The sequence below is a fragment of the Acanthopagrus latus genome, chromosome 13, assembly GCF_904848185.1.
Source record: "Acanthopagrus latus isolate v.2019 chromosome 13, fAcaLat1.1, whole genome shotgun sequence".
Classification (NCBI taxonomy): Eukaryota; Metazoa; Chordata; class Actinopteri; order Spariformes; family Sparidae; genus Acanthopagrus; species Acanthopagrus latus.
In genome coordinates this window covers 11,981,181-11,993,555 of record NC_051051.1, presented here as the reverse complement: position 1 = coordinate 11,993,555, position 12,375 = coordinate 11,981,181, and the positions used below count along the sequence as shown (strand labels likewise).

The 12,375-nt window shown below is 40.0% G+C and overlaps 1 protein-coding gene across 6 annotated transcripts in view; it reads left to right on the top strand.

The window, feature by feature from the left end:
• The window catches only part of rxfp2a (relaxin family peptide receptor 2a), a 37,122-nt gene that overhangs the window by 21,390 nt on the left and 3,357 nt on the right, over positions 1–12,375 (top strand). For 4 of the 6 annotated variants that reach the window (XM_037120262.1, XM_037120263.1, XM_037120264.1 and 1 more), the window contains 11 exons: positions 114–185; positions 807–881; positions 1,652–1,723; positions 2,998–3,069; positions 3,869–3,943; positions 4,270–4,341; positions 4,418–4,489; positions 4,600–4,829; positions 8,263–8,408; positions 8,743–8,838; positions 10,279–10,447. In XM_037120262.1, coding sequence (XP_036976157.1) covers positions 114–185; positions 807–881; positions 1,652–1,723; positions 2,998–3,069; positions 3,869–3,943; positions 4,270–4,341; positions 4,418–4,489; positions 4,600–4,829; positions 8,263–8,408; positions 8,743–8,838; positions 10,279–10,447 — 1,151 coding nt within the window. Of the gene's footprint in view, positions 1–113; positions 186–806; positions 882–1,651; positions 1,724–2,997; positions 3,070–3,868; positions 3,944–4,269; positions 4,342–4,417; positions 4,490–4,599; positions 4,830–8,262; positions 8,409–8,742; positions 8,839–10,278; positions 10,448–10,492; positions 12,371–12,375 lie in introns of those variants that run through there. The other 2 variants (XM_037120267.1, XM_037120266.1) reach the window with 2 other exon arrangements.

Below are 12,375 nucleotides of genomic sequence, written 5' to 3'. Positions count from 1 at the left end.
ACAAGATGAGGGTGATGCTTTAATTCCCCACATCTTTTGATAATTAGCCCTAAAAAATACATGAATAAAGTTTGGTAACACGATTGCATAAATGAAGTTTTTTTTTGTGCTAGGATATTGGATCATAATCCGCTGAGCATCTTGTCCCAGGATACTTTTATTGGGCTCCATTCTCTCATCTACCTGTAAGTTGCATCTTTTGTCTTCTGTTTGGATATTGAGTGATTTCTAATTTCAAACTGATTCCAGCAGTCTTTTGAGCTATGAAAAAAAAATCAAATTTAGTGGTGCTTATGTCTGTATGTGATCTAAAAAAAAAACTAGTTAGTTAACTAGTAGCTTTAATACAACTAAGACCTTGTCTTTGAGGGAAAAATTGCTACCCTGAATTATCTCAGTATAGGAAAATAAACATTTTAATCACGCCAAAAGAAAACCTGCAGACGTCTGACAGGAAAGCGACACTCTTGAATGAATGAGTGCAGCCATGATGAAGGTCGCCCAGGTTAAATGAAGACTGTCGATGTGTGTCACTCACCTGGGTTGTAGAACGCATGCACACAACAAGGGCAGCAAAGAAATCTTAAAAAGAGCCATAAACATACTAGAGTTTCTGGCTGGCAGTGTTTTAGCCACAGATAATGATAAGATTTTGAAATCATCATCATTATCACTACCCTCAAAACAACTCACAGCTCCTTTTGTTTCAAGCCCTACAAGCTGTTTCACTCCATCATTTCTGCTCTGTATTAGTGGGAGCTACTGCTGCTTGGAGTCTGAATCCCTGTTTTTCATTTTCTCCTCAGATCCATGGTGGATACATCGCTGCAGCAGCTTCCTCATCCCAGCTTCTGTCAACACATGCCTGCCTTGGACTGGCTGTGAGTCTGCTCCAACATTGTACTTGTGTGTGTGTAGCGCAGGTGTGTGATAAAGGAGATGCTGTGCTCCAGACAGACGGATGTGTGTGCTGTTGTATGTAAGCAAATGAGGCCGGGAAATAGAGGTGACGGGGGTTACGTAGCCTGACAATACAAGGAATGAATGAGTGTTCCTCGCGACTACATTAGAAGTGAGCTTTACTCAGCCCATCTGACAGTGGTCGGTCAGCTTGACCACCTACTTTTGTTTAGTGAGTGCGGACTGAAGAGTCGAATAATGGAGAGTCTAATAACCACCTCATTTCATCTGCAGCCTTTATGGCAGTTGTTCAGCACTCGTACACACTCTACTTTAACTCACAGAACTAAAAAAAGAACTAAAAAAACATTGTGTTTCACAGGTTTTTTTTTTTTCCTAATGTGAAATTAGCTTTTTCAGACGTGAACTAAAATCTTTGCAAGCGACTGGCTTTATTTATTTACTATGAATGAGAGTTCCCACATGCTAGATTTACATTTTCACATGTAAATTATGTACATTTATATGTGACTGGCATCAGTATCAGTCTATCTATCTATGGTCCTTCAGAGTCGATGATCGAGCCACTCATGAGTGACTTCGATGATTGGAAAATAAGATGGCATGGAGCGATTTAATTCCTGTGGAGGATAGGTCAACTTAAGTAAATCAAATGGATTTACCCAGAACTAGTAGAAGTATAATTGCATTAAATCACAAATGTGTTCTTCTTCGTTTTCTCTTTTCTCAGGGATCTCGAGGGAAACCACATTCAAACTCTCAACTACTCTATCTTGAAGACCTGCAGCAAACTTGAGGTTCTGTGAGTATCTCATCATCCTGTCAAACTCAATAAAAGCCCAGTTTTGTAACCTCAGTCTAGAATCAGGGGCTTTTTTAGAGAGCTTTTGAAATTTCCTGAAAGATAACCTACAAATGAGGTGCATGTGTCGGCTTGGGCGACGCACATAATTGGATTTTTGCATGTAGGTATCCATCTCACGCAGATCATGTATCCTGTGATTATGTTCTGATTTCAGTGATGTTGCATTGTCTCAATGAACAAATCCACGGAACTGTTTTTTCAAGCCAAGGGGTTAATGACAAAATGTCTCATTTACATTCAGCTTTATGCAATACAATCTGTTTTTACTACTCTGTACGCTTGCACAAGAATTAAAATTCTAAATTTGTCATAGAATAAACTATATCACCATAAACTATATCACAAATATATCACAAATATTTGTATTGTAATTGTAATTTAGTTTTATTATGAGGCCATTACTCCCCTCAACATTTCCTGGGAAGTCCTTTTGGGGCTGGCTTTCACCTACTTTATTGGCTTTGTTATTAAAGACCATAGGGGAAAGATCGTCCTTATTGTGGGCAGATGATGCTGCAGAACAGCGTAGAAGTAATGGAACAAGATACTCATCTTTGTTGTTCTTTTTCCTTACAAGAAGCAGAGAAATGTTTTTTTCTAGATGTAACCTTACTCTGGAAAAGTTTTCTATTCTGTTTACCACTTACATACACACACACACACACACACACACACACACACACACACACACACACACACACACTGCCACTACTTCCGGTGTGTTTTCCTGCCACACTACATTACACTACACTGTCACTATATTGGAGACATGTCTGACCATTTGTGACATTCGAAACTCATTCCAGTCGCCTCGCTGCTGTAGAATGATTGTTAAATAAGTGTAGCGTGTCAGTCTGGCCTCACCCTCCTGTGTCCAGGTGTCATCATCAGTATGGTCAGCATGTCCCTGTAAGATGAAGTAAAAGATTTTTTTGTCCTACAGCATCTGTTAAGATGTTGTGCATATTGGCTTCTGCCCCCGTGTCGCTGTGTAGCAGGGCGGCATCTGAGTGTGAATAGATGAACGCGTGGGTAGCAGGAAGCTGAAAAAGTTGCTTAACAGATCTTTCAAGTCAACCCGTTTGAGTTGAGTTGAGGAGACATAGGTTCAGATGACTAGAACAAAGAAGATTGCATCTGGACCCAGGAGGGGTCCAACACGGAAGCACCACCTCGCGCAATTTTTCTGACAGCAGCTCTATCCTGTTCAGGTTACTGATGGACAACAGGATCAGAAGAGTTCCAGAAAACACCTTTCAGTCCCTGTGGAAACTGGCTGAACTGTGAGTTTGTTTGTGTCTCTATCATTCTGTTCATGTAACCACTTCACTTTCTATCAGACGGTAATGAGAGGTGGTGAGTGGTCATCAATCACTGGGTTTCAGTGGAGACTGTGGAGAATTTTATAAGGCTGTGATGTTGACAGACTGGTGGAAAATTTCACATTTCACCGCCTGAGTCAAATTTAATTCATTTCATATCAGCTCATTCTTGTCAGCAACAAAGACTTCACTTTTAAAAGACCCAATCATGATCTTATTAAACAATAAAACATGGTTTCAACTTATTTAATAATGAGAGCAGCAGTGTATTGTCTCTAAGTGGCTGGTTAGGATTAAAACAAGACTTTCCAAGACTGTTAGTGACTTACAGAATGAGTTCTGTGAATTAACCACAAGAGGTGAGTAATTACTTCACAGATCTGCAAAATGTTTGAACACAATAAATGTTTAAGAGTAAAATGATACCATGAAACAAATTTAAATTTAATATAAGAATAATAAACAAGAAGTGAATCAGAAAGCACGCAAGACTTCACATGAAACTGTTTTTTAGTCTATTCAAATCTCTGTATTGAAACTCTTTCTATTTTGCTTATTCTAGGATCTAAAATGAATGTTACAGATACAGATCTGATGGAAAGATTAGTCCTGTTTTGCAGCAATTTATGCTTGATGATTTTTTTTTGCAAAATCCCTGAAAAGCAAATCCACTGTTTTAGAAATGATTTCCATTGGTCATTGTGTATTTTGCTGCTTTCTTTTTTTTCCTGTCTCGCTTTCCGTCTTTCATCGTGTTCAGGAACCTGTCCAGCAACAGGATAAGAGAGCTGCCGAAAAACACCTTTAAGAATCTCTCAAAGTCCCTCCTTAAACTGTGAGTTTGGCTGTGAGCAGAGCTGTGCTTTCTTATGCAGGGATTAGAGGAGAGGATTAGGGTGAAATGGAGTAGATGAAGTAAAAAAAAAAAAAAAAAATCACCCTCGGGTTCTCCAGTTAAATCATTGGATTCAGAGACTTTATCTGTTAATTAACTCTAAATATTATAAGTTGGCGAAAGTATAGTTACATAGCCACAACTTTATCCGATATTGAGTCTGAACATAGTTTAATTTCCCTGGTAGATTTATTATTTATCCTGTTTAAATAAAGAATGTCTTAGACCTGTTTAAAATGACAAAGAACATCTGTCTCCTGTTACAGAAATATTTCCCACAATCCCCTTCTCCACATCTACCCCAGCCACTTCAACCACCTGATACATCTTCAGTCTCTGTGAGTACACAGGCACAGACACACGCACACGCTCAAAGAAGCTGTGTGGTGGTTGAATTTGCTCTGTTTCCCCCAGGGCTCTGGAGGGGATCGAGATCCCACACATTCAGACGAAGATGTTCCTGCCGATGAAGAACCTCTCCCACATGTACACGCAGAAGTATCACAAACCTCACACACGTCACTGTCACTGAACAGCCAAACGTGATGTTCCCTTTGTCACCTTCTATTTTTATTCCTCTTCCTTTCCTACATCAGCTACTTTAAGACGTTCCAGTACTGCTCCTACGCGCCCCACGTGAGGTCCTGTAAGCCCAACACAGACGGCATCTCATCCTTTGAGGACCTGCTGGCCAACATGCTGCTGCGGGTGTCCGTCTGGGTCATGGCCTTCATTACCTGCTTCGGTAACCTCTTAGTGATCGGAATGAGGTCACTGATACAAGCCGAGAACAACCTGCATGCTGCCTGCATCAAAGTCCTCTGCTGTGAGTAGCCACATGCTACGTTCCCCAGAAACAAAACAAAAGTCGAGATGTTATGCAGATACAGATAGATATATGAATAAATGTACAACAACAGTGCTTACTGGCCCCTCATTTGCATAATGAAGTAGAAATGCCAAGATGTCATGTCATGTCATTGTCCGTAACCGCTTATCCCTTTCCATGGGGTCACGGGGTGACGGGGTGTTGCTGCTGGAGCCAATCCCAGCCTTGTCTCAGGGCAGGGTACTCCCTGGACAAGTCGCCAGCTCATCGCAGGGCCCTCACTGATGAGCAATGTGGGGTTCAGTATCTTGCTCAAAGACACTTCGACATGCAGCCCAGCCTTGCCCGGAGATGGGATTTGAACTAGCAACCTTTTGATCACTAGTCGACCTGCTCTACCCGTTGAGCTACAGCTGCCCCGAAATGCCAAGAGAAAAGTACAAATACATACAGGAATTAATATGTTTAATATGTTACAGATTAATACAAGTTAATACGTTTGTGGAAATTAAAAAGTGGAGAATGCAAATGGAGAAAGTCAATAAGAAGTTTAATTAATACAAGGGTAAATAGATACAGAATAATATCTAGAGATCAGAGAAATATCTATTTATCTCAGTATTATAAATTAAATTACATCCACATTGCTTTTCCATTTTATTTGTCTTGTATTGTATTTTTCTTGCATTTAATAGATCTTCATTCATTCATTCATTCATTCATTTATTTATTTATTTATTTATGATTTTGTCAGGTTCAGTCATCCATACTTTCGATAGACCTTTAAAAGATAGTCGGTGTGGTACTTCAGACACAAAAACACATCTGAAGGAGTAATTCTTTAAATTGTTCGAGGAAGTGGCCTGCATCCAGATCGCTGAATTGCTGCTCACTTCTCTGATTACATAATTTAAAAAAAAAATCTGATTAGCAAAACATTTTGTGATTTATCGATAAGGCTGTTCGAAAGCCACGCATAGGTCAACCTCAAGGTTTACGAAAGGTTTACGAAAGGTTTACAAAGTGGCGTTCACCAATATCAGCCACACGTTTGTCTGAGATTAAAAACATATTGAAATCTGTTGTAAAATGAGGAAACTGGTGGAACAAAAACTGCATCAATTGGAGCCCTTGCTGCACGTGCTCGATATGAACTGTAACACCTCAGTAATGGAGCCTAGAAAGGGGGGAAAGGCCTTACGCTTGAGGACATCTGTACCTGGCTTTTTATGCATTATTCACACCACTGCGCATATGAAACAATTTGTCACGCAGGTGATAGAGCGAGGTGCTCACAGTGTGTACTGAATGAAAGGCCCAGCGGATCTCCTTTTCTGGGGAAAGAAGTCATGTGTGCATAAAGCATCCTTCACCAGCACAGTAAATTGAATTCTGCTTAAACTTGCGAGGAAGTCAAGGTCCTTTCCTGTTCACACAACTGGGCCACAGTGATGCTAGAAGAAGATCATTTGCGAACAATAAGAGCATTATGTTCAAGCTTTAGCTGTGATTATCACGATTGATATTGCTCTTCAATCCTTATCAACTGTATTTTAATGAAGAGCCTCTTGAGATGATCGACATAGTTCCCGCCGCCTGTAGTTATTTTCTGTACTCTGAATTTTGTATCCATAAACTTTGTTTGTCACAGCGACTCCTCTTTGTGTTTGTGCAAGAGTTGCAGTGAGGAGGAGATTACAGTTAGGATATGCAGAGTTCATTTAACTTTCCTTTGGCTGAAGTAGCAATTTGAAGAGCAAGGGTTTATTTCTGTATCGTCTTGTTGGTGTTGTTCGTGGAACACTACTAGAATGTTGTTACAGGATCATTTCAACTACTTTCAACTACGGTATACTGCTCACTTATTAGTTTTGCAGGAAGTTCCTGTACAATTTCCACCTTTTCCAGTTTTTCTGTGGCATTTTGGTCAGGTTAAGATCAACGGTGGCTGGTGACCTGATCAACTGGGGAGGACAGGTGAAAAACCAACCCAAAACAACGTCATTTTATTCAGTCCTGTTGTTTTCAGATTAAGCATGCTTGATGCAAAATATAGAGTATTGATCAAAAGGCAAAGATATGCAGGACTATCATGTAGATTACAACATTTAGCTGCCAGTTTATGAACTAAAACAGTCTTTAAATTACAGCAATTCAATAAAACCTCCTTTCAAGAAAGTCTTGAATCAATAAACCATTCGAGAGGTGTTTATTCAACTGTACCGACCTTTTGAAAGCTATTCCTGTTGTTACCTGCATCCCATTATTCTTAGATTTGTTTGTATTATCTCAGTCTTCCTTCACCGACAAGGGTGGATGGAACATTGTTAACAACAGCTAGGAGTTATTGCACACCAGCAGCTGTTGTATATTACCGCATAAGATTTAGGTTTAGGTTAAGGTTTAAGTTAACTTAAGTTTACCAGCAAGAGAAAACACTTTGTTTAGCTGAGAGAAGACGCACCCCACACCCTGTTATAGGTGGCTATGGATTAACAAAAAATGTGATCGTTCAGTTGCAGCGGCAACAGGAATCAGCACCAAAAACAGTGATGCCTGAAGGCAAGAGAGCCACACACCACAGATAAAGACTGAAGATTGTATCATACAAAATTGCTCAGACGACCTTTTGATAAATGAAAATATCTCCAGGCTAATGTTGTGCTTTGTATGCACAAGAAAGTGAGACAAACTTCCTCTTCATCGCTATCTTGGGAAAGACTAATGATCATGAAATATTCCTTTTAACCAGATCAGAATATTAACAAAGTCAATTTCAGAATAACCAGCGATTAAAAACGTCAAGTTCCAAAAGTTAGATGTAGCACGGGGGCGTTTTCTCAACAGCATCAACGGCAGGAACTTCAGAAAAGAGAATATTGTGACAGGGATGGATATTCCTTCAACACTTCCCTCCCTCATCATGCACCGCTTGCTTCCCCCTGCTTTGTATTCACTCCTCTTTGTGATGTCACTCCGTTTCCTTCTCTTAAGCTCCCGTGTGTCAGCTCTACTTCAAACTTTCATCACTTGTATCCCCTGTCCTCTCTCTGACTCATCCTCTCTGTCAGTTTCTTCCCTTCCATCATTTTTGGTTCATTCTCCAGGCTCCCTTCGCTCTGCTATTCAGGATTCATTCTGAACTGCGGCACGGCCCGTAGGCGTTTGTTTCAGGAGGAAAAGAAAACCAAAAAAAGATGAAGCTTTAAGAAATGTCATTGCGGCTGACTCGAGTCGTATGTTAACCCTGTGACTTCTCAGCCACCCACTTGGTCATGCACCTGCACACAGCCACGTCACATACAAGGGATTAGAAGTGATTTTCCGTGGTGTGCATTTTAATGAGAGATTTAGGGTCTGGCTGCAGTGAGTGCCAGAAGCTGCCAGATGGATCTTTTCTCTCTAAATGGACCCATTTCTTGTTTTTCAGGTGCAGACTGCCTCATGGGCGTGTACCTTTTCTTCGTCGGGGTGTTTGACGTTAAATTCCGTGGGCAGTACAATCGTCACGCCCTGCTTTGGATGGAGAGCGTGGAGTGTCGGACCATTGGCTTCCTGGCCATGCTGTCCTCAGAGGTAACGTAAGATTACCGTCCGTCTTGCAGGAACCACACATGCACAGGTTCGAGCGCACTCTCCTGAAGGGAACGGGGACTTCTGAGATTGCTTTCAGTATCTGACTCTTAGCTGCACAGACAAGGAGGAGACAGCATTAGAACATGTTTGACAGTGCAGCAGATTAATGTTACTGATATGATTAGGAATCGTTTTAGCTTGAGCCAAACTCGATGTCTGTCTGGAAGGAAGGAAATCAGTCTGAGAAATGTATGGTTTGCTCTGAAAAGCGGTCAGCAGTGGCGCGACCGTAAGTGGATTATGGTTTAAATGAAATGCACATGTTTCTCCTCAGGTGTCTGTTCTCCTCCTGACCTACCTGACTCTGGAGAAGTTTCTGGTCATTGTGTTCCCCTTCAGCAACCTGCGCCCGGGCAAACTTCAGACAGGAGTGAGCCAACCTACTAATTAATTTCACATGAATTTGATCTTCTCCTTTTATTTGTTTTGGATGTTTTATGTAAAAAATCTCTGAAGAAACAACAGTGTTAGCTGCTCGCTGCAGCTGTCGGTTGTGTGTACAAAAATCATACAACCAAATGTTGTGAAAACACTGGATTTGGTCTTCTGTAGTACTTCACTGTACTTGGCATTCAATTGAATGTGTTTTATATAGCGCTGAGAAGTGCCCTGAGAAGTTATCTCAGGGGCACTTTTCACATAGAGAAAGACAGTACCTTACCCGTTATAACATTATGTTTCACTCTGTGGCCTTTACCTACCTATGGAAACAGATTAGCAATTATTTTGTTGATCGGATCCTACTTCTAGCAAGGGAGAGTTAGAAAAGCTGTTTCATTTGAGCAGGTGCAGCATTTCAGCTTGGGTCACAGACTGCGCGCAACACCAGCTTTTATTTGAAATTACTGATACAAATCTTATTAAATGACAACTCTGCTGTCAGCTGACTCACCTTGTGTGTGAAAACAGCTGTTCAGGAGTTATTTATCAATATTCTCATTAAAACAGCTGTTAGTTTTTGACACTTTTACCCAGAAGGAGAACTCTACCAGCCAAAGCGTTTATGGATTCAATCACTGCCTTATTCACAGCCGTGTGGGTTATCAGCTGACAAGAAATGTCCAATAATATTAATGCTCTTCTTGCTTTTGTTTGCTGTCTGGCTCACATGTACAGCAGTATTTTAAAAAAGGACTTTTAAAACCAAAAGGATCTCTGTGTGGATGGGCTTTCTTGCACCATTTCAGAAGTAACCTCCATCCATACACACACCTGAAAAGGCATATTACAGGACTTGTCACATGCTCTGTGTTTTGTTTGTTTAATTTTACAGGACAAACTTTAATGAAGCAGGGAAACAGGGATAATGCTGTTTTTTTTATTAAAGCACTGTCAGCAGCTGTTTCTGTTCTCTTGTTTCTATCAAAAACAAATGGAAAAGTCGAGTCTCATACTAAGAGCAGAGCATTTTCTGCCAATAAACGTTCTTTATTGGAGAGTCTAGACTGAGGTCTGGTTTGAAACAACTAAGTGAGTCAACAGCTGACAACTAGACTGAAATAAATACATGGAATCAACTAGATTGTAGTGATACTATATATTTTTTTTTATATTTTTATTATATTACTTTTTTCCAAGAGATCTCTGTCAGAAATCCTAACAATTAAAGACAATAGAAAATCCACTCTGTCAGTGCAAAAGATAATGCTCCAAGTTCACATTTGCCAATGATGCGACGCACACTGACGCAACCTGATTAGAAGCTAACATGGGTGTCTGTGTCATCCTTTCCAAAAATCTCTATTTCTGCAGGTCCAGTCTTAGACACAGAGCAAAGAATTTCTAAGTAACTTGTTGTCTCTGCTACCAGGTGATCCTGACCTCTATCTGGCTGCTGGGGTTCATTATTGCCGCTGTGCCCCTCATGAACGAGGATGTGTTTGGAAACTACTACGGACGTAATGGGGTCTGCTTTCCCCTTCACTCTGACAGGCAAGAAAAACCCACCGCCAAAGGATATTCCACAGGCATATTTCTGGGTAAATTGATGGAAAAAAAAATTACGCTTTTTTTTTTTTTTTCAGGACAGCTCATTCCGCAGTGAATACTGATTTTCATTTTTGTTTATCACCTGCGGGTACCTCCAAATCCTCTGCATCCAATCAGTGAAGCTGGTGAAATGTTCATGCTCTAAAGACAGAAAAAAATAAATCACGGTATGCAAATGCACTACTTTAAATGTTAAAAGTGTGAAGAGCAGCCTGGTCCCATTTTAGGTGGCGTTGTTACACATCAATTAACAGAAAAGGGGACACGGTGCACATTAGATTGGGCTAATACACGGCAAACACTCTGGCTCCTTCAACAATGCACAATTAGTCTAGGTTCTTATTACTCAGTGTTCTTACTGAGGATCCATTGAAGTCTGTGATGAATGAATAAGGGGGGTATTCTGTCTAAAAGGGTGCCAGGGTCACTGAGCTATTAAAATAAGAAACCAGTGAAATAATTCACAAGGTGCCTCAGTTTGTGATTCATCACCAGCGTTTCCTACACTCTATACAATGCTGTAACACTCTGTGTATGCTCATATGAAAAATTCATGTGTGTTTGAGTAAGTGTACTATATATAGCTTACCTGCAAACCTGTGTTGTATGCGCACATATGCGGTGGTGGAATTTTATTTAGGTCTTTACTTGTTTGTCCTTAACTTGAACATTTCTATTTTCAGAGATGGCAAAAGTGCACCTATTCTTTACTCTAGTAGAAGTACAGTTACTAGTGTAAAAAAAAAAGACTGGTTAAAGTAGAAGTACTATTTCAACTTCTTTACTCAAGTAAAAAGTCAGAAAGTTCAGGCTTCGAAGGAAGTGTACTATAAGTATAAAAGTAAAACGTGTCCCTCTGAAGGACATTCTATCTAACTGAAGCTCACTGAAAATCATGTCATATTAATGTAATAATTATTTTATAGTACTATAATTCAAAGATTATTAAACTTAATGATATAGTGAGTAGGATTTGTCCGAGCTGGTCATAAATGCGTCAGACAGATTATTGATTGTTCAGTCTCATTCTAAGGATGTCAAATACCGTCATTCTTGGATTTGTGAATCATCCTGACCACAGCAACAAACAAAATAAGAAAATCCAGGCTGAGGGCTGCAGAGTCTCCGCAGATAAGAGACACTTATATGCCATTTCCCCCCATTTGAGTTTCCCCCCCGTGTCTGTTTATATCTTGTTAAATCATCTCGGTTGTTTCGTCTCGCTACGTCTGCTCTGATAGGTTGAAGTGAGTCTTGTGGTGTTGTGAAGGTTGTGTTGTGTGCAATGTGGCAAAAATGAAATAAAACCTACCTCTAATGCATACAATTTCTTTATTTGAATGTACTGTAAAGGTCTTCTGCTCATACCAATTTCATTCTCTTATTAGCCTCTTTTCTTAAAGCTTTCATTATAGTGTTTTGTTTTCTTCAGTTTTACACATTTTAAAAATAGATGTATCTGTCTGTTTTTTGAGGCCCAAAAGAGGTACAATTATTAAAGATGTCAGAAAATGAGCTAAGATTAGAAACACCAATCTGTGAAGCAGAACTTTGGTTGTTCTTCTTTGCTACCACATTAATCATCTCACAACCCCTCAGATTATTGACAGATAGCACAAGCCACAGGTGGGTAAAGATAGGTGTGGTGAGTGAGTGGTGATCAAAAGTAGCTCCACCTTGACCTAGTGCAATCTTAAAATGATGCTCACTAACTGACTCTCGTGTCATCTGTAAAAATAAATCACTTGAGCCGGTACTTTTACCATTTATACTGAAGTACATTTTGTTGATAATACCTCTGTACTTTGAATTTAGTGGGTTTTTGAATGCAGGCCTTTGAGCTGTAATGAAGCATTCACGTATTGATACTTGTACATCCTGTGTTCTTGCGTTGCTATCTGGAGAATTCCTGTGTTTC